Source organism: Taudactylus pleione, unplaced genomic scaffold, assembly GCF_031769625.1.
Source record: "Taudactylus pleione unplaced genomic scaffold, aTauple2 ptg000366l, whole genome shotgun sequence".
NCBI lineage: Eukaryota > Metazoa > Chordata > Amphibia > Anura > Myobatrachidae > Taudactylus > Taudactylus pleione.
Window position 1 is genome coordinate 6560245 of NW_028284767.1, and position 22805 is coordinate 6583049.

The window sequence follows — 22805 nt, forward strand, 5'->3', positions numbered from 1 at the left end:
TTATCACTTTCCAATTTATCACTTTCCAGTGTTTAGTACATCTCCCCCTCGTGAATGACTTATGATTATAATAATTGTTATATTATAATATGGAAACGCTTCCCGTAGCACATTAGTTTTTGCCTTATAAGGTAATAACTGGGAAGACAGCCTCTGTCATTGGTACTATTAATTTTATCCTGATCCGGAGCTGCCACACAGTGATCTTTCTCATAGTGGGCTGTAATGTTCTGTATATGCAGAGAAAAGGAAATACTAAAATAATGAGAATATCTGTGTTCTGTCAATTTGTTAGATGATGTAAATTTACACTCCAATCCTAAGCCTTAATTAGAGTTCTGTGTACATCTGGATTTCTATTTGCATAAGATACGCATTTCCAATTTTCTGTACTGTGCATGCTCGCCAAAATGTGTCCATGCATATATTCCCTATGTGTCCATACAGATGTTTCCTCATATATTGTTGCTGCAGTCACGCCACACTGCCCCTCTCAGCGTACCACGTCCCGTCGAACTCTGCTTGCACCAAGCGTCTTTTTTGCATGTTCTTAGGCCTAAAATGCATATTAGTCGCAATGCAACAACGACGCACCAGGAGACTGCACTGATTCATTTGATATATGACACTTGTATACCTGTGTGCGACTGAGTCTGAATCTGTATACGAAGTGCTTTTTTCCACGCCATGGAAAAACAGTTACAGACTCACTTGCACACAGATATACAAGTGTCGTATATCATATTAATCAGTGCCGCCTCCTCGTGTGTTTTAGTCTATGCACGCGACTAAGGGGCATATTCAATTATCGCCGAAAAGCGCTGTTCGGCGAAAAGTTTTCGCTGGTGACGTCATTTCGGCAGGCGAAAACTTTACCCCGTATTTAATTCCAAAGACTTTTTGCCGGTGCGAAAAGTCTGCGCATAGTATCCAGCGAAAAAGATTGCACAATTGCGGTTTTGTGGTGCAAAGTTTCGGGAACCCTCATTCAGCCTTGGAACAGTCCCCCAAAGGTAAACTGCGTCAAAAAAAATAAAATAAACAATTTTAGATCACCCCAAAAAAGTACTTTAGTTTTGGGGGCGAAATGTCCAAAGTTGGGGGACAAACTTAAAAACTAGCCCCAGGTGTTTTTTCGAATGCAGGTGCTTGCGGCAGGTGGATTTATCACTTTTTTTTTTTTTTAAACTTCACTTTAGCAACTTTAAAATATGCTAGCACCCATTTTCATGTACCCCAAATTTGCTGGAACTACTTATTTTCTAAAAAACAAACAAACTGCTAAATGCTATTCTTCACCACTTATGCAAAGACGCAAAATAGCACCTATTGAGACCATTTAAGTTCACCAAATACCTTCACCAGGGCTATTCGGGGGTATCCATGTCATTGCATCTTTTGGGGGGTGTCAGGCTGCTTTCCCCAAATCTGACAGTACTTTTCACTAATATGCGTTTCGCCGGGTCCCATTTTCGCCAATTTCTAATTGAATTCGGGGATAAGCAGCTACGAGCACGATACTTTTCCGCATTGACATCCAGCGATGATGGCGAAAACCTCGGCAGCTGGACTTTTCGCACCTAATTGAATATGCCCCATAGACACATTTTCGGGGCGAAAAAGGCACTGCGTGCTAGCAGAGTGGCATGGGACCTGGCGGCTCGCTCACACCAGGCGTCTCTGCCACATTGCATATTGAGGCTAGATGGCACATCTGTACATATATTCTGACTTGTATCTCCCTAGACCTGGTGAGGTAGCGTAGGCAGGCATAGACTGAGTACAGTAATGGCATCACATTTAGATATGGGAGCATCCACAGCGCCACCTTTTAGGTGACATAACTCTTGCCAGCCCTGGATGACAGTGTAATTACTCATAATGATGACTATCGGCAGCACTATATGGCCACTTCTGATTGGCTGGTTGTGTATTGACCCTTCTAGCTTGTACTTAAATCATTGTTGGCTATTGTATTTGCCGTGGTCTATATTGTTGTTATATTACTTAATCAACATTTTAATTTGGACAACAGCATGGATATTCCCTTAGAATTTTTAAAGTGAAAAACAACAGGTGCTTGTATTTTATTATGTTATACTAACTATTGCATTTACTGTATTAATAATTAAAAGGGGAGGGGGCTTGGACTGCACACCCTAATTTTAAACACAATAAGAGGTGCTACCATGCTGAGACTAGTACAATGCAGGAAAAAGATAATGTGTGTGCACAGTCTAAGCACTAAGAATAATGGCCCTCATTCAGAGCCGCACGTTAACAACAGTACGCTCGTTGCGTTCCGATGTTGACTAACCGCGCATGCGTCGGTGTTACACTGCGCATGTGCGTACGGCAGATTGCGAGCTTTTTTTCTCTCGTTCCTAAAATAGCGTACAGGAAGTGACATGTCAAATGTGATTGACAGAACAGGGCGTTTTTGGGTGTTGACGGGGGTGGAGATGAAAAAACGCAGGCGTGGCGAGGCGTTTTTGGGGTGTACATACATTAGCAGATGCGAACGTCAAATGTGTTCGGACCGTCTCATACGTCACTGAAACATCTGCTTTCCCTTCAAAATGCTCGCACAGCTTAGGGTCAGGATTACTCGACCACATTGGCGATGGCCTTCTCCTCCGTCCCGGGACTCCACGATGGTGCAGCGATTAATCGCGGCTGGTCAGTAAAGTAATTAGTGTTGGATTGAAATCCGGCTTGGTATGTGTTTGGATAGCAGTTTATTGGGATAGCACAAAAGCGTACGCAGGTGGAAATCAGAGCTGCTAATGTCATGATTACACAATCAATTAGCGTACATTTTTGGGGTTTTATTTTGGCCACAATTTGTTGGTTATGGCCTATTGTAACAATAATGTCATCATCTTTTAATTAGCTCCCTTTTTTTTGGTTTACTGTGGAATTTGCATCGCTATGTGATTTTTGAAACGTTCCTTAAAGAGGCCTTTTTTTTTTTTTAAGAGGGTCAGTTTTTGCCTTTAGGGCCAGGATTAAATGTAACCCATTTGTACAATAATGTCACAATACAATGTCAGTTTTTTGTTTTTAATTTATTGTTTAAACACAAACAAATTGGCCTAATATTTTGTTGCCTTTTTTTGTGGCCAAGATATTTGATCCAAAAAAAAAAAAACCATAACTGCTAACATAAGCGTAAATACAAAATTTAAAAACATTTCACAAGAAAGGAGAGGGAAGTTTTGTCCAGAAAGGAATATGAGCCAAGCACAGAAGGAGTGTGGGAAAAGTCGCCATTGCTGTCACCGTTTTCTCGCCCGTTTGGCTGGGTGAGGGTGGGCGCCAGACCGGGTCCGGGATGCCATCGGGCTGGCCTGTCCAGAGGCAGATGTTGTGGCCTCTGGACTAGGCACAGGGCTAGGCACATTTGGAGGATTGCCTGATGTTGTGCCAGAGGTGGAGGATCCGGATGTTCCGGCAGGAAGGGAGGTCGGCTCCACCATGTGCTGGCGAACGAGCTGCTCCAGGGCATCGGCGATACGGATGTTGGCCCTGGTATTTTCCGCCAGGGCCTGAGCAATGGTCACGTTGGCCGCAGCATTTTGCTCCAGGGCCTCAGCCACCCGTATCAGACTGGCGTCCATCCTCTGCAGAATCTCCGTATGGCAATCCGATTTAAAATTGAGTTCTGTGAGGAGGCCCACTGCCTGCGAGGGGGCACGCCCTGGACTGGCTTCTGCAGGGTCCTCAGCCGGATGTACTGGTTCCTCCCCTGCAGAGCCAGCAGAAATTCTGCGGCCAAGGCTCCCCTCTGGAGCAGACTCATCCGCCTCTGTCTCTGTTAGGAAATTGGAGAAAAGACTCACATTAGAATCTACATATTGGCACAATAGCATTTCAGAGTTGGTGACATCACAAGACTTACCTTGGCCAACATGAGGAGCCGCAAAGTCTGGCATGTCCGTATCCATGTTGGACACGCCAAACACCTCCACAGCCTGCACACACCCCTGTGCCATCTCTTCTAAGTCTGTCAACTCCAATGACACAGGGGTGGGACCCCCACCTGTCCCCCTTGCATGCCTAGCCCTGTCGGCAAGTTTTTGTTTGAGACGATATTTGAAGTCTGCCCATTTGTGGAATGAATTTGGAACCATTATCCTTTTTTTTACAATGGGGTTTGTTTATAGGATGGGAAAGTGTTTACTTACCGCCGTTTGACATCCCGGGCTAGACGGACATAATCACCCACCCTATTGACAGCAACGGCGACCTCCTCCCACATTCTCCACTTCTGGCTTTGGCTCATATTCCTGGCTGCCTGGGGCAGGATGTCAACGCACTTCTGGATCAAAACCTCCATCTCCTTGCTTGTGAAATGTGGCTGCCTTTTTTTTTTGGCAGCTTTGGCGGGTTGACTGGGGCCAGCAGTCTCATCCATGTCATCCTCCTCACCTATTTGGGTAAATATTCCGATTTAGCCACTTCACAACTTGACCAATATATTTGTTTGAAAATAATCATGGAGACAAAATGCATGAAGGCCTTACCGCCGGATTTTTGGCCATTGTTTCCCTGGTCTGAAGCCATGTTTCTGCTTCCAGAATGAAAACAACCAGAAATTCAATGTGATTTCGTGACGTATTTATACATGCGTCCTTTGTTTGCGGCCGCATCATTGATTGTGCGTCCCTATGATTCATCCTTAATTTGTGCGGGAAAATAAACACTATTTATGGCTTGGTGTGTGTGGAGTCGAGGTGGGGTTGTTGGAGTGTTGTCGGTTAAGTTGTTTGGATTTGGTTGTTTGCGGTTGGAGGATTTGGCAGAGTTGGTTTTTTGTTTGTTTTTGCTACATTTCTTTTGTTTTTCCGTTCGCATTTTTTTCATTTTTTCCACATCCTTTCCTGATTTGGTAAGTTTTGTGCAGTCAAATTTGTGGGCAATTGGTGTCTTCTTCTGTTTTGTGGTTAGTTAATTTTTTTAACACTCATTTCATCTTTTTTAGTTTTTTTTGGTTTTCGGACCCAAAGAAGTTTTTTTGGGAAATCTTGTATATTCGATTTGGGTAAGTCCATTTTTTGTCTTGCATTTGCGAATTAATTACCGCATTTTTGACTGTTGGTGTAGTGACTTGCATTTGCGAATTAATTAACGCATTTTTGACTGTTGGTGTAGTGACTTGCATTTGCGAAATAATTAACGCATTTTTGGCGGCTTATTCATCATGTAATCCAGTTTTGCTTTTCCCTTTTCGGGTCCATTTGAACCCTATTTGACGTACGGTGTGCAATGTCGTTTTCATCGATGGCCAAATGTGTGTTTCCGCTATTTTCTGTGTTGGCTTGCAACAATTTGAATTAAAAAAAAACACCCTCTAAATTTTTGAAGTCTCATTGTTGGCTTTTTTACAGTTTATACGTATCATGACAATACCCCGGCATGTAAGCAGCTATGGATGGTATCAGAAAGCTAAGTTGTTTTTTGTTACTTTTGGGGTGGGTCAAAAGCCTTACATTGTAAACTTTGAATTTCAGGTAGATCTGGGGCGAATTGTTCTGGCCCTGCTCCCGGAAGACGACCAACCTCAAACTCGTCCCAGGCGTAGGCATCGTAGGCATGCAAGGCCCCAGATATTTCGAACACGTGTCACCCTTTTTGGAATGCCCGATGATGAGGTTTTAAGACGCTACCGTCTACCTCCCAAAATCATCATAGACACTCTCTCATTAATAGAAAGTGATCTTGAGCGGCAAATTGACAGTCCAACAGCAATACCACCACTGACGCAATTTATGGCGGTGTTACATTTCTGTGCCTCAGGATCGTTTCAAACAACGGTGGGAATAGTGGCGGGCATCTCCCAATCCTCCTTTTCCAGGATCCTGAGGGCAGTGATGGAGGCACTTTTCAAGCACCTCCATCATTTTATTAAAATGCCTTTGGATATGGGTGCCCTTAGTGTGGCCAAGGCCAATTTTTACCAAATAGCTGGCTTCCCACACATCATAGGGGTTGTGGATGGTACTCACATACCACTTCAGCCTCCAGCACGGCTGGAGGCAATATTTAGAAACAGGAAACACTATCACTCCCTGAATGTAATGGTGGTATGTGATGCCTCCCTCCAGATCCTGTCCCTGAATGCTAAATTACCCGGAAGTGCTCATGACTCCTTCGTCATCCGGCAATCAGGGATATGGCAGAAATTAACCAACCTACAAGCTGGTGATGCGTGGCTTCTGGGTAAGTGGAGACCTTTAGTACATAACAATGTTAAGCTTGATACACAGTGTTCCTGATGTGGTCTATTTTTGTTCACAGGAGACAGTGGATACCCTTGCATGTCCTGGCTGCTCACTCCTTATTTGGCTCCCACACCAGGGCCACAAAGTGCGTATAATTCCGCACTTACAGCCACCAGGCAAGTGGTGGAGCGCTGTATCGGCCTTTTAAAAGGCCGATTCAGATGCCTCCACCGCTCTGGTGGCGAGCTCATGTATGTGCCGGATATGGTGTCGAAAATTGTGGTCCTGTGTGGGATATTTCACAACATTGCCATAAGGAGTGGTGTCCCAATGCAGCCAGAGGATGCCTTACCTGAGGATGGCCCCCCCGAGGTTGGTCGAAGGTCAGTATGTGGGGGGGCCATACGCGATGATGTGGTGGCCAGATTTTTTAGGTAAGTTTGAACCAAACTCCAGTGTTTATACCTAATGTGTTTGTGTTTTTTGGCGAACATCTAATTTATTTTTATTTTTCTCACCATCTTCTGTTTGTTCACATAATCTTTGGCACTCCAACGCTCACTACTTCCTGCTACCCTTACCAAACCTGGATCTGGTCCTTTTGGGCATATATTCTGGAACCCATATCGCAACGCCATGTTTGTGGAATCATGTTGGCATGGTCCTTCGTCAACCAGTTCTTGATTTTGTGTTTTTATTTAATTATTTCTTGGTATGTGTTGTATTTGAATTTATCACTGTGTATTTTTTTTGGGAGTGACCACTTTGTTTTCTCTGTTATGTTGTGAATAAATGTTTGAAGAGTGAAATGGTCTTCCTTTTTTGGAACGTTAACAGCAAGTGTAACCTGAAATATGTTTTCAGCTTCCCAATCCACACCAAAAGGAAGCCTGGCCCAACCTTGGGATTTGTAAGATTGGCCTAAGCAGCTTGCGCACCAAGTAGGAACCTGGAAAATGTAGAAATATGTAATTGACACTACACCCAAAAAGGGAAATGACATTGTTACTGTTATGTGTTTCTTGTGTCTGTTTGACATACAAAGACAAAACACAATCTAACTTTTAAAAAAGGGAAATCCTTGCAGGAACAGTCTACTTATGTCAGGCTAAACTATCTTGGTTTTGGTTTTTAAAAATGAGCCACAACGTATATTTGTCTTAATAAATTTAATTGGAAAATAGAACAAAAATAAAAAAACTAATGCCGAAGGAGGCCAGACAGCCGGTCGAGGGCCACCAGAATGCCGATGACATGTTGGCGCATCTGCCCCACAACATCCGCCACCTCTTGCCGACGCCTCTGTTCCTCTGTGGGTGAGAAAAGTGTGTGGGTTAATACAACAATAGGGAATCCACAGAAAAATTAAAAAAAACAACCAAATCACTCCTAAACCCAAAAACAAAAATAAAAAGGGTGGGCTGGCAAAAATACAAGGCCTAGGTACAAATTCCCACAGGTATGATATGTGTATGTTTAAATCACCAGGAAGAGGTAAAGGCAAACCTTCACAATCAACAAAAGTCAAGCCACAAAAACACGAAGAAAGGCACGACACATGATTACATACAAACAGTTTGTGCTTTAAAAAAAAAAAAAAAAAACATACCGGGAGACAAAACGGGAGCTCCGGGCAAACCTCCATGATCCTCCTCGGAGGATCCGTCATTCCCCAAAGAATGGGGCGGAGTTATGATGGACTCCGGGGAGGGGGTAATTGGAAGAGGGGTGGGTGGAGGAGAGGGGGAAGTGGGACGGAGGGGAAGGAGGCCCGACATTTCCGGGAGAGGGTCTGGGAAGGATGGGGAGGAGTGGGGAATAGGGGAAAGATTTGGGGTGGAGTGTTGGCTGGGGGTTGGGGATAGTGGGCGGGAACGCCGTCTGGACGGACGGTGACGGCGGAGTCTTGGCTGTCCCCCTAAAATATGTCAAAGAAATTGCGTTTAGTTTATGGACAAATCCGGGCAACCAAACTAAAAAAAAAACAAAAAACAAATAGCAGTAGAATTAAAAAATCAGAAATAGAGGGGAAACATGCAGACGCAGATATGAGTACAAATAATAAATAGAACAGACAGGAAAACATGCAGACGCAGATATGAGTACAAATAATAAATAGAACAGACAGGAAAACATGCAGACGCAGATATGAGTACAAATAATAAATAGAACAGACAGGAAAACATGCAGACGCAGATATGAGTACAAATAATAAATAGAACAGACAGGAAAACATGCAGACGCAGATATGAGTACAAATAATAAATAGAACAGACAGGAAAACATGCAGACGCAGATATGAGTACAAATAATAAATAGAACAGACAGGAAAACATGCAGACGCAGATATGAGTACAAATAATAAATAGAACAGACAGGAAAACATGCACACGCAGTTTGCCCCACAAACACAAACATTAAAACCACAATACATAACACTTACTTGCCAGGATCTGCATGCGAAAGCATGCCAGCAAGCGGGGCGTTCGCCGTTGCAGGTCGGACCACCTGCGCTCCAGCTGCCCGATGTTGCGGCGTGAGCCGAAGGACCGCAGGCGGGACCGTACCTCCGCATACGCGGAGCGCTTCTGCCGGTTGGTCATGGGTTGAGGCTGGCTGGTGATCCGGCGATCCATGACCTCCGTAAGCACCAGCAGCTCGCGCCTGGTGAATGCGGAGGCTCTCATGATGGCAATGGTGTTTTTCTTAAAAATCATTTTTGATAAAGTGTGTAAAAATTTTCTGATTGGCTAATGTATTTTGGAAATTAACAGGAGCAATTTTATTGGTTAGTGTATGAGTCATGTGTTCGACAGGGCCAGAAATCTCTGGAGAGTTAGGATAGGCTTGATGCAGTGACATGCGTAAGCAAATTTAAAAAAAGAAATGAACCCAGGGAAATATGCGGGGATCCACAGCAATAGTACAATTGTTTAATTGTGGTTCACATGTTTTTTGAACAATAAAAGCGAATGTTTCATCCGTACGTATTCTGCGGGTAAACACAAACACGGACAAGAGTAAAGTTTCTTGCATTGTGTTGAAAAAAACAAACAATTAAGCTAATTGATACATTGATTGGCATGATACGATTGATGGAGGTAGGCAGAATAAAGGAGCAGGTAATCGACATCTGACAAGGCCACTTCCTGTTTATACTTGTGCGTGCGTTCCTTTCAAGCCATTTCGGGGATGTACGCTCGCTATTTTGTACGCTCGTTAGTTAGAGGAGGGGTCGTCAGAGTTTTGGGAGGAATTTTAGATGCGAACGAAAATACGAGCGAGCCATTGAATTTAAATATTTTTGTACGTACGCCTAACGTACGTGCGCCCGCTTGCGAGTGGGTCTGAATGAGGGCCAATGATAGTAAATATAATTTGATGACGTGGTGGATGGGAAAGCATCTTTGGCCAAAAGTACTAAGAACCTCACTTATACTCCATGTTACTTGTATTAATAACAAGACATTTAGGGTGGGATGCATCCAGCGTCACATTTAGGATGTGATGAATCCCAGCAGTCATCACATGTATACCGGAGATTAGTAACGCCATATGTATGAATGTTTTAGCAAAGGACGGCTCTATTGATAACAGCTGCGCTTTGCGGTGTGGGAACTTCGGGTTTGTTTATGACCCGGGAGTCCCTCTGCGCACGCGTGGCCGTCGCTAAGCACATGCGCGAGGTGCGTCGGACCCTGGAATTGCCTATCCGGAATGCGGACAACCCTCCGAAAACTGCATTTTCAGAGGTTTAACCAAATTTTTGATGATAGTGCATCCCACCCTTAGTATTTGCTGCTAACACTGTCAAGCCGTGTCTCGGTGCCATCATAGGTACATAAGAATACAACTTATACATCTGGTGCAATTGCTACTGTTTTGCGGTTGGATACATTGTGTCTGACTGAACATATTGAGTTAAATGCGCTTTTTCTTATGTATGCGCGGGGTACCCACCGCTAGATGATCCCCTAAATGTATACCTGACAACATTTCTGCCTGGAAAATTACTACAAATTAGGCCATGCCTTCAATCCCTTTAAACAATGCACAAATAGAACCAAAAACATTTGGGGTTCAAGCCCCAAACTTTTTCCAATAGAGAACACCCATTTAGGGTGCCAGAAATCCCAATGATTGGCTGGTATGGTAAATAGTCACAGTCAATAGATGACATCAACAGATGTGCTAAGTTATTTTCTGTCCTAAAGAAGAGAAAGCCCAGAGTAAGCAAGAACACTATATTACTCACAAATTCAATCTTATTTCAGATATTGTCACCTCACTTAGGGGCATATTTATCACAATCCGCATATTAGATGTGGATGGGATGTGATAATATCAAATATCACAAGCTCTGTCCATATAAACTCTCTCCACACAGTTCTCAGGGTATTTTTCACATGTGCTGCCAATGAACAAATTCTCCCCACCCGCGACCCCCACCTGTGATCCCCACCTCTGTTTTGGTGAGCTCCTCTGTGCCTCCGGTCAGCTGATCGCCAGGTTCCTGCACTACGGTCCTGGCATCTGACTTGTGCTGTAAACTGAGATGCCGGTTTGTCAGACACCGGGGTCACAGAGCAGGACTCGGCGATCAGCTGACCGGAGACACAGAGGAGCTCACCGGATCAACTATTACCAGTCCCCTGGATGCAGGTAATTTTATTATTTATTTTTTTTGGTCTATTTAGACACACAAAGCTGATCACAGGTATCGTCTCCCGACTCTGCTCTTCTTGTCAGAGCAAATGCAAGAGTCTGTGTTATTTTTACAGGGATTCCTCTGTTATTTTTTTACAATTTTAATTTAGTAAATTTGAGACCGATCGCATTTCCCATTACAAGTATGGGAAATATGATTTGCTTACTAAAATAATGCAAATTTAAGGGCTTGGAGTAGTTTTTTTTTACCAAAACTGCTCCAAAAGCCCTTTAATACTTTTAAGTGATACTCAAATAATATGAAAAAGTTTTCACATTATTTTAGTTAAAAAAAAAAGCAGAATGACAAACAGAGCCCTTATGATAACACTGGATATTTATACAAACAGCACTTTTGTTTAGTTATTGTATTTTACCTATACGTTTTTCATAACCGTTTGGTAATGTAAATACCTAGCGGTCCACTGTAATAATAGTTTTGTTTATTATACGAGTATGTTGCCCATCACCACTATTGTACATACACTTGTTCTGTCGTTATTGTCACAAAGAGCTCACTTATAGGGGCACCGCAGCATAAATTGTATTTTGGTCATTATTTTCCAGATGACTTGTTGTTGGAAGGCTTCAACCAGTATCGCTTTTTGTCCAACGGAAACCTCACCATCTCCGGACAGCAAGACAAAGAGATCTTCCAGGAGACAATGGAGTCCATGAAAATCATGGGAATTAATCATGAAGAAATCATGTGTAAGTAGTGGGCTGTCACCATTTGATGACAAGTAATGCTGTTATTGGCTGGAGGAACGCCATTGTGGAGCTATTGCTTCTTCTGATCGGAGAAAGGCTGCAGAGGACTTGTGCTGACCACTTGGCCCACTGGCTAGATTTATGGTTTTATAGGTTTCTGAGCATAAGGATTATATTTAATCAGGAAATTGGGGTATTTAAAATATTGTAACATATATTATATATTTACATTATCCCCCCCATAATATTCACAGTTATTTCTTTGTATAAGCAGTTCTTTCTCACTCATTTAATTGGAAAGTGAGGGGAAAAATATTTACACAAACACTGCTGCTTGGTTTGAGTTTGCACTCATATAGCTGTAGTCCTTTTGCCTCCACATACACATAATAAACCCTCTTCATTCAAGGAAGCATAAAAAAACTTATACTGTATCCACTGTAGGAAAGATCAGGAATGAATGAGCAGGGCCGTAGCTAGGGTAGTGCGGCTGCTGCCATCGCACAGGGCACCACAGGGCAGGGGGCGCTGTTTTCGCCGGTTAAATTTCTGTTTATTATCATTCTTGCTTGTAGCTTCCTCTTATTTCACCCCCAGCATCTCTTGGCTTCTCCTATATCTTTCCTGGCCCTTTCCCATGAGGCCATTCCCCTTTTTTGGGTGCATTATGTCCCTTTCAAAAATGAGGGGGTGCCAATGCTCTTTCTGGCACAGGGCACCAAAAAGTCTAGTTACAGCTCTGTGAATGAGGGTGCTTTCCATTGAGTCTATGGGACTGATGCACAGCTGAATGCAAGTCAGTTATGTAATCCCGGAGTCTGGTAATTACTGAACCAAATAGATTAAAACAGGAAGTGAAAACAGAGGGCTAAATTTCCTGTAAAAATCTTTTACAAGTTCTTAACCGATGGTTGGTATCCCGACAGGGATCGGGTAAGTATACTTACCCTTCCCTCTTCTCCCCCTAACCCTCACTTTTTGTAGCCTAACCCTCCCAACCCCGTACCCTAACCCTCCCCGTTAGTGCCTAAACCTAAGTTTCTCCCCTTCCTGCCTAAACCTAACCCTCCACCCTTAGTGTCTAACCCTACCCCTCCCCCCTAGGGGTGCCTAACCCTCACCACCCCAAAACCTAATGCTAACTCACTATGCTGCCTAAACCTAACCCTCCCCGACCCACGGCTATCACTAAGGGCGCCCTGGTCTTACCTCGTTCGGGCTGGTGTCCTTCTGGATTCTGGCGTCAGGATTAAGATAGGCGTCGGTATTTTGACGCCTATCTTAAGTCCCTTGTCTGGATTCCCCCGTTGGGATTTAGACCAGCGGCATCGCAGCCGCCTGTCTGAGAACTACATTCCTGCTAATGTTCCTTGTTAAGCTTGCTTTGTATTTTGTGCTGTAAAGGCAATTGTAAAGCACTTTGAGTCCTATTAGAAGAAAAGTGCTATATAAATAACATTATTATTATTATTATTATTATTATTATTATTACTTACATATGGTGCATTGTGAACCCTGTTCCTAATACAAAAGAAAAGAGCATTCTGATATATTAAACAATGATATGGTCATTAAAGAAAATGTTAAAAGTTAGTACAGTTGTAGATGTAATAACTATCCAGTTTAAGTAAGAACCTAATCATTGCAAGAGGATATTATAATGTTACTACACCAGGAAATGTACCTCACCATTGTTTGGAATCTAAAAGCTGCTCTTTTGCATTAATAAATACTGTATGTTTCATTATTTATTTATGTATTTTCCTCTCCTTTCATCTAGCTATGCTGAGGATGGTATCGGCTGTTCTTCAGTTTGGTAATATCGTTTTTCGGAAGGAGAGGAACACAGACCAAGCTTCCATGCCAGATAACACAGGTGTGTAATTGTCTGTCGATATCTATATGTTATCCAATATAAACATACAACGTGGTAATTAACTTACTGTATTGAAAAGTTTCCATATCATGACTGCAGGAAACTGGGTAGTTTTAAAAAGGGTTGTCTTCCTCATTGCCTGAGGAATTGTAAAACGCAGCATCGGATATTCTGCAAGAACATCGGCCGGCTAAGTGACCCATGGGGTCACGCAAGCCGGCCGCCACAGATGAGATAAAGAGACAAGAAAATCTCCTTGGCCTCTTCCCTCCCCCCCAATGGCGGTGACACAGCTTAGTTTCGGGAAACGGAGGTCAGGTGTCTGCGCAGGTTCCTGAACATAGGGAATCTACCGAATCAGGCCCTTTATCTGATACTGTTTTTTTCAGATTGATAATTTGAATACTGAATGTGATTATTTTATGGGAAGTATCAATATGTTTTAATTTTGAAATCTTATATATATTAACTTTAACTTTAGGAAAAAAAACTTTGAACATATAGGGTAGACATTTATGTTTATGGCTCACTGAACTGAAGTGAGTAAAATCTGTTCCTCTGCTGGGTTCTAATAAGGAGATAACCAATAAGGTGATTATTAACACCCCCTAAAAATAAGACATATCTGTGTTCTGTGATCATTGCATAATTGGAGCTAATTCTATATGCTGCGTCTTTATATTTTTAAGTTAATTATTCCTGATGTAACTGATTTATTGTCCTATTTTCTCTAGCTGCACAGAAACTATGCCATCTTTTGGGACTTAATGTCACAGAGTTCACCCGTGCCATCCTGATGCCAAAGATTAAAGTTGGGCGTGATTATGTCCAGAAGGCACAAACTAAAGAACAGGTGAGAAATCTGATAACGATTTACTTTATTAGATTGGGCAAATACCTGATTGCGTCTTAGTAATTGTCCCGGATTTCTGAATCTCCTCTCATTCAGGCCGATTTTGCTATTGAGGCACTTGCGAAGGCTTCGTATGAAAGGCTTTTCCGCTGGCTGGTCCACCGCATTAACAGAGCCCTGGACAGGACCAAAAGACAAGGAGCATCATTCATAGGAATCCTGGACATAGCTGGTTTTGAAATCTTTGAGGTAAATACCAAGATTTGTGTGATATATTTTTCAATAAATATTGAGGGTATATGTATTGTATTGTTCTGTACAGAGAACTTTTATTCCTGTTTATTGCCATTATTTTGCTGTTCTTTTTCCTATAGGAGAGTTGTTGGGGCTGATGGCAGACAGTTGCCCTCACAAATCTCTCTTCATTTGTAAGATGAGAGCTGGCACAGAAAATGAACGATTATTGTAGAAGCCTGATTAGTACACAATATATAACCACCTATCTATACTTCAGGTTGAGGAATGCATATGATTATATATCATTCCAACTCAGAGCCCCATTTTTATATACCAGATGAGACTGGCCAAGACTAGGTAGAATGGAGCCCCTGGTTTAGAAAAGGTACTTGGGCACCCATGCTCAGTAAAAACTAAAAACGAGTAATGCAGGGTTCCTACTTCATTGATAGCAGGCCTAGCGCCAGTGCTGGGGATAAGGTATGTCAGAGATGTATAACTAACATTGCAGTCATACTGCCATCACTTCCTCCTCTCTGTACCACCTTCTTGCTAGGCTAGGCTGCTGGCATGGACAATTCAACCCTGCTATCAGCATATTAACTGCTTTACCACGCAGTATGTGTGTGTGGTGTGTTCCCCAGCATTGACTTCAGTTGGGTATAGCCACATCGCTGAGTGCATGGTACTTTTTGGTTTTGTTTAGTTCATTGAAGTTTTTCAAGCTTGAAGTGAACGCAGCATGAAGTAATTCATTCCCATGGACAACACACCCTCAGTAAACATGGTAGCATTAAATAGCATTGTGAGCTCTGCAATAAATCATAAAACCTATTAACTACATTTACATTCATTGTTCCTACCAATGTTCACTATGCATGGCACGTGTATTATGGTGGGCACACTGTCTATTCCCTATTGCAAGTAAATCATGCTGCATTCACCGTGCCTGACGGGAACCATAAATTCACACCATAATGTGAGAATAAAGGGTCAGTCCAAATCCATCTGGTTTTGGGTGTTATTGTCATACTCAGACCCAAATAGCGCAGCAGGCAATGTCATGTACCCGGCATTCTGAAAGCTGCATCCTGACCGCAGGGATATGACCAACATCCCATTAGATCTTGGCTACATTTTTGTAAAGCTTTGTTTCTGGCTAAATAATTTTCTGGTGTTATATCATTTCCTCTTCATTTATTTCCAGCTGAATTCATTTGAACAGCTATGTATTAACTATACAAATGAGAAATTGCAGCAGCTCTTCAACCACACGATGTTCATCCTGGAGCAAGAGGAATACCAACGCGAAGGGATCGAGTGGAACTTTATTGACTTTGGTCTGGACTTGCAGCCTTGTATTGATCTAATTGAGAGACCGGTAAGAAGGAAATTCTCAGTGGACGTACACTTTTTTGCCAAATTCTAGCCCTAGGATTGTGTAAATGCTTCTGTAAGTCAATCCTTATCATACGGCAAGTCATTGTACACCATGGTCTCTTCTGTTGTTCAGGCAAATCCCCCAGGTGTTCTGTCCCTGCTAGATGAGGAGTGCTGGTTCCCCAAAGCCACTGATAAGAGTTTTGTGGAGAAGGTAATCCAAGAACTCGGCACGCACCCTAAATTCCAGAAACCCAGACAGCTGCGAGACAAGGCCGATCTGTGCATCATACATTATGCTGGAAAGGTGAGAGACCTCATCCGGGCGAAGCTGAATTTATAGTCAATTCTTTAATAAAATTAGCCTTCATTTTGGTGCATACTAATATTGCATTGATACAACAGAACAAAAAAGCATGCATCTCATATTTAGTGGGGGACACAAACATTAGTACTTTGCAGTATTGACATTTGTAAGTGTTATTATCCTATTGTGCTAAGCACACATCTTCTTACCCGCTAGTGTGCATAATGTTTTACAGGTATCTAGCATTTCTTTAGAGCAGGAGTGGTGTATGGAGAGGGGGAGTCAGAAGGAAGGCAAAGTGACACTAGGGGCTAGAGTTACTAAGGAGTCAGAGCCACCGTTTATAGGTTTTAAAAAACGGCCGTAGAGATAAATTGTTTAGCATTTATTTCTATTGTCATTTAAAAACTATTGGTCGCCAATGATCAGCAGCATTGACAACTCGTGCCTTAGTAAATTTACCGCTGGGAGTCCAGGACGCTTTGAATTAAGGTTAACAACACAGGATTACCTGGTAGATGGGAACAATATAGACACATATGTAGAAGTAGTGTATATATGTTACTTACATTTTACTGGATGTAGAAGCAACTTGCAGTTTAGGTTTAGTTGTCTTTAAATGACCACCTAAATAATCAGTCACTGGCAAAGCCATGAGGACATTGATCTTACTGAAGATTGAATGGGTTAATTGCATAATAGCCTGTGACAAATTTGATTTGTCATTGCTATGGACCAGGGGTTCCCAACCGCGGTCCTCAAGGCACACTAACAGTCCAGGTTTTAAGGATAGCCTTACTTGAGCACAGGTGACTTAATTAGTACCTCAGTTATTTTGATTAAACCATCTGTGCTTTAGCATGGCTATCACTAAAACCAGGACTGTTAGTGTGTCTTCAGGACCGAGGTTAGGAATCACTGCTATGGACTGTACAGTAGAGGAGCGCTGTGTAACACAATGTTCTCGGCTACTGATAGGTGGATTACAAGGCGGATGAGTGGCTCATGAAGAACATGGATCCTTTGAATGACAATGTTGCAACACTGCTTCATCAGAGCACAGACAAATTCACTGCAGAGCTCTGGAAAGATGGTGAGTGCAAGACAAGTATGCTAGGCAATGTATGTTATACTAAGGCATTTTCTTCTGTCTTTCATGGAAAATAATATAGCAGAGACTCAGATGGTGCTTGAACCCTAGGAAGTAGAGGAACAAAAGAATGGTCGCTACTCCTCCCCGCCCCCTGTTCCCCTGATATTCCTGAGCTTTGCCCAGTGCACTGCATAGGAGGTAGTCACAGGGCCTTTGCACTTGTTTTTAAAGTTTTTTTTTATTTATTTATTTTATTTCTCTTATATTTTCTTATCTTGATAGTCATTTTTCTTGTAACCTTCATTTTGACTAGGCAGGTCTGAGATAGGACAATTCTTTAGGCTGGGTGTCCGTACCAGATCTTTCATCCTTTATACTATTCCCTCATTCCAACCTCAAGTTGTCTGGTTTACACATCAATCAGGAGCTTGTGGTGCCGTCATCAATCCCTAACGACCCTTAAGATGCAGTGCGTCAGTCCTTGCATGTGGTGACGTGTCTGTGTACAGCAGGATTTCCATCACTCAGAGGTCACTTATGGGAGCCATAGGAAGGGATGTAGTGCTTCATTTTGTCCTGCAGCTGGAACAGGTTGGGAACCTAGAAGGCCTATTCTGTGGTGTGGATACTGACTTTCTCTGCAAAACTGACTTAGGATGACTGCCTTGCTATGGTCATAAAATGTAGACATTGCTGTCACAGCTGCATTTGGTAGGAAGGTCCTCCAGACAGATGTCCATTCTTAGGCAATCCTCCTTTCCTGATGAGGCTTCCAGCATCTGTGCTCCCTTACAGCTCAAGGGAAAAAAAATATTTTACTCTTGATAAGCAGGAAAACATTCAACCAAGGTTCGATTTGATAAACATATGCCCTTGTTCACCACTGTATTAACTGTATCAGGGGCAGAATCATATAACTGAAGGATTTAATATATAAATCAGCTCATTTTGATCTTAAATACTTGGATGAGCATTGCCATTTATCAATATGGTTACTATAATTTGGTATAACAGAAATATCAACTCTATGTAACATCTACATGATTTTTAGGCTGCCATTATTTGATGTAAGTGTATGTTGTGGCATATGTACATTGTATTTTTATCTGACTTCACTGGTTTGTTTATATGAGCTACATGCAACTAACTGGATTTTCATTTCTTCTATTCTCTAACTTATTCAACAAACTTGTCTCTCTCTCTCTCTCTCTCTCTCTCTCTCTCTCCGCTTTGCTCTTCCTCCCTAACGCTTCCCTAAAACACCATTAAATTACACATGGTATCTTTTATATATTATCCTTTTTTTTTTTTTTTTTTAAATGTACTGTTTTATATTTATTTTTCTGTTTATATCATTTTTTATCTTTCTGATCTTCTCTATAATGAAACCCTGTCCTGACACCCACACTTATTTATGTAAACCCGTAATGTGCTGCTCATGGTGTGCTGCATTTTTTAATTTATTGCAAATATTTTCACTCCTCTTCAAACACTATTTCCCTTCCCTACCTTGCAATGCCATATTTCTTCAGATATCCAGAATATTCAGGCAGTGTATTTCTTTGATACCTACGCTGTGCTGCCACAGGGTCCCGGTGAAAGTAGGTTACTCAGTTCTGTGCTATTATACACCATCCCCCAGCAGCCATGACTCATTCCCAGCATGCAGTGCAACACTAAGAAGATGCTTGCCTACAGACTGTTCCATTTCTGCCTGTAACTTTCAGCATCCTCTGTTCTTGCTTTGTCTTATGGAGATATTAAAGGCATGCTATATACTAATATAGCATTCAGGTTTGAAACTAAATTATGTATATTTTTTCTTAACAAAATATGTACATAATCGAAACATACATAAACGATTCAGGATACAATGGTTCAAATACGGTACTAACTTTTTGACCAATAATAAATGGTAAATAAATAAGATGTCAAGTGTAACATTGAAATGTTTGTGTGGTCGGGTAAAAGCCCTTTAGAAGGGAACGTGTCCCCTAAACACAGCAGAGAAGCAGAGAGAGCCATTTTGTTGACTGAACCAGCAATCAGTTCACTAGAAGCTGCTTATATTGATGAGGCGTGATGTGCCCAGACATGACTCACTGCCTGTTCCTAGAAAATGACTTTAAACATGGCTGCCTCCAGTGTGTGTGACAGGAGTGCAATTTATGGAAGCAGTAATAATTGGTGAGACTGGCACTTTCTGCTGGCTTTATGCATTCTGACTGACATTGCAGACAAAGGGGGAAATGTAATAGACTTAGAGTTTGCAAATGTGCAAATTTTTGTTGGAAAAAAGCAACTTTGCAGCTTTAAATCTTGTGGCAAAATCTACGAATGATGAGCACTTTTGCAAACTCGGATCCTCTTACATTTCCCCCATCACTTAGTAAGCATAGGATGGTCTGTCAGAATGTAGTGAGCATTTTTATAGCCAGATGCTTCTGTGAATTGAAGTCTAACAAACTCTACTATAGAGGATTTGAGAACTAAAGCTACAGTAGGTACACACCTGAAAGATTTCATTTAAGAGCCAACTGACTTGTTGATATTGGCTCATCGTGTTTGACAAACCAGCAGATCCAGATCGTTTCAGAATGACAGCCGTTCCCGGGTGCTGCGTACACATTCTGAGATTATCAGAACGGCCAGCCAAAAATCTGCTATTCGGGCCCATTATTGTATAGTGTTGGCCTAGCATACCCCTCCCTCCCATCGTACAATTGTAGACATTTTGGGCCAAATGTAATAGGGTGAGAGTTTAGAAAAGTGAGAGTTTCTGACACTTTTTAAACTTTACCAATGTAATAGAGTCCAAAAACAAAGTAACAGAGCGAACTTGCATGTTTTTTTAGACTTAAAAAACTCTCACGATTTAAAATCTCATTCAGATGTTTTCCCATTTTGAAGATAAAACTCAACCAATGTGAGAGTTTACTGCTAAACTCTCACATTTTCTAAACTCTCACCCTATTACATTTGGCCCTTTATCTCTTTTAAACTGTTATAGTAATGCTCCAGCAGACCAAGTGACAAAATATTTGTAGATGGTACATATGAAAAACTACAGCTAGAGTGCAACACGAATGGAGCATTTATATCACAGAAAGTCACTGGGCATATTAGATGGGTTGGGTACAGGATTCCGTCTGTCAAAATACTGACAGCGGCATCCCAACAATTGGAATCGATGGCTGAACGTAAGTAGCCTAACTCTAACCCACCTTTCCCACAGCCTAACCCTACCCCACTTGCAGTCTAACCCTAATCCCCCCCTCCCCACAGTTTAACCCTAACCTTCCCCTCTGCAGCCTAACCCCAATCCCCACAGCTTAACCCTTATCTCCCCCCCCTCCCCACAGCCTAACCCTCCCCCTAGTGCCTAACCCCTAGCCCTATACTTACCTTCGGGATGCCGGAAGACGGGATTCTGGAGCCGGGATTACGGTGCTGGTATATTCTGAGCGCCGCCATCCCAACCGCTGGGATGGTGACTACACCCCTATTAGATGGGCTTTAGTGGTCTTTATCAGTTTATGGTTGTACAGTATTTTTTAGCATGTACAAATGAGTTCTCATACACTGAGCATCTTTAGGCCATATAGCACACGAGACGCCCGGCGTGACTGAGGTGCACCAAGATGAGTAGCGTGCCATAATTTTCTGTAAATGATGCATCTAAGTCGCACCGCAGTTGAAGTGTACTAGAGATGCTGGACTGCGACTTTAACTTTACAGATTAATTTATTTTACACACACTTATACAAAGTCGCAGATTAAGCAGAATTGAACTTGGCATGAGAAAAAGCCGTGCTGCTCACAACGCAACCCTTTGTACAAAGATTCAGACTCCGTCACACAGATGTACAAACGTTGCACACACCACAGGTCTGTGTATGCTGGAAATGCAGCTTTGTTGCTTCCAGATGTTTTATTTGTGCGATTAAGACGCATGGCTGAGTCGCCCGGGACCTAGCGGACCAAGGGCATCTGTATATGTTTACACATGACATCTGTTACTGCACAATTCTATTTTGTAAGTCCACATTGTGACTGTGAATATAGCCTGCCTTCTCCTGCACTGCTAATGTGTCATGTGGAGTATTGGTGTTCTATCATGCTCCTGTATAATGAAATCTACCTACAGCTTACCATTCAGCTACTAGCATTTAATGAGAATTTATATAGTAGAAATGTATTACAAAATATGGTTTTATCATCTATGCAGTAAAAAGAATATGTAGTCATCGGATGTGCATGTGGCCATATTGCCGGAGTTTCCAGCTGGTCTCCAGTGGGAGCTTACATTAGGGATGCAATTTAATTTAGTAATTACATTCATAGTCATACAATGGAGATGTAGAGATGAACACACCTGGTCCTAGGCTGTTTCTGTTGATAGTTCTGATAAAAAGTATAGTGTGTTCTGTGTATGTTTGTTCTTCCATTTATCATTATTGTTGCTGGGGCCGGACATATACACAGGTTTTGCTGCCTTTGGCTGCTGTTGAATGCATATGCAAAAAATTAGTCTGTATGCATCCCAAATGATAGTGCCTAGAACCCCTAATTCTTGTTTTTGATTGGATAAACATGCAACTGAATCTGACCCACTGAACAAGAATAAATGCAGGTCACATAGCCGCTAACTTATTTCTCTCTTGCCCCCATTAAACTCACTGCTCAATGTCATTATTATTACAGCTAAAGTACTGTCCACAATGCTAAGATCAAGTTTTACTAGTACAAGGTACTCCTACCATATGCCTGAGTGTCTAATCTGTAGAGGATGGGGGATCTCACACAGCTTTTAATCACCAAGTACCCATTTGTTTATAAAGTGCCCTGTATCTGGGTGACAGTAGATGAGCAATAATAAACTTTCCACGTTCTGTCAGCTGCTACATCCCTAAATTTCTCAAATGGTCAGGGTTCTAGAGTCACCATATAGTCAAAAGGTTGACACCAACTGTTGACAACCAAAATGTCAACATGGATATAAAGTATAACAGTCAAAATGTACATAGACAAAAGGTTGACATCGTCAAAATGTCAACATTCATAATATAGACATTACAAAACTTAGACAGGTTAATATGTCAACAAAATATAGACCGGTCATAATGTCAACAGATATATATAATTATTTCTTCATGCTGGTAGATCCAACATCGACAGTCGTTTATCGATGATCAAAATCATGGGATCAGACCTTCGATGATCTAGTTCCATCTATCAAGTTTTTTTAAGTCTGTCCTGTTTTAATTATCGATGTTAGGAAACACAGAGCTAAGAAACAAAAAGTTTATTGACAATCGTTCTATCACTCGTCGATGGTCTGTTCCCACGATCTCGATCATCGTTGATTTATTGACGATAGGTGGTCTACTATTGATTAATTGATCATGGATCTGCTG

General features: G+C 42.0%; 1 protein-coding gene across 6 annotated transcripts in view; it reads left to right on the forward strand.

Annotated features, from left to right (window-relative positions):
• The window catches only part of LOC148508451 (uncharacterized), a 262947-nt gene that overhangs the window by 182080 nt on the left and 58062 nt on the right, over positions 1–22805 (forward strand). For 5 of the 6 annotated variants that reach the window (XM_088444558.1, XM_088444563.1, XM_088444560.1 and 2 more), the window contains exons 10-16: positions 11499–11642; positions 13423–13518; positions 14253–14371; positions 14468–14620; positions 15816–15989; positions 16122–16295; positions 17274–17388. In XM_088444558.1, coding sequence (XP_088300684.1) covers positions 11499–11642; positions 13423–13518; positions 14253–14371; positions 14468–14620; positions 15816–15989; positions 16122–16295; positions 17274–17388 — 975 coding nt within the window. Of the gene's footprint in view, positions 1–11498; positions 11643–13422; positions 13519–14252; positions 14372–14467; positions 14621–15815; positions 15990–16121; positions 16296–17273; positions 17389–18920; positions 18990–22805 lie in introns of all 6 variants that reach the window. The other variant, XM_088444564.1, reaches the window with a different exon arrangement.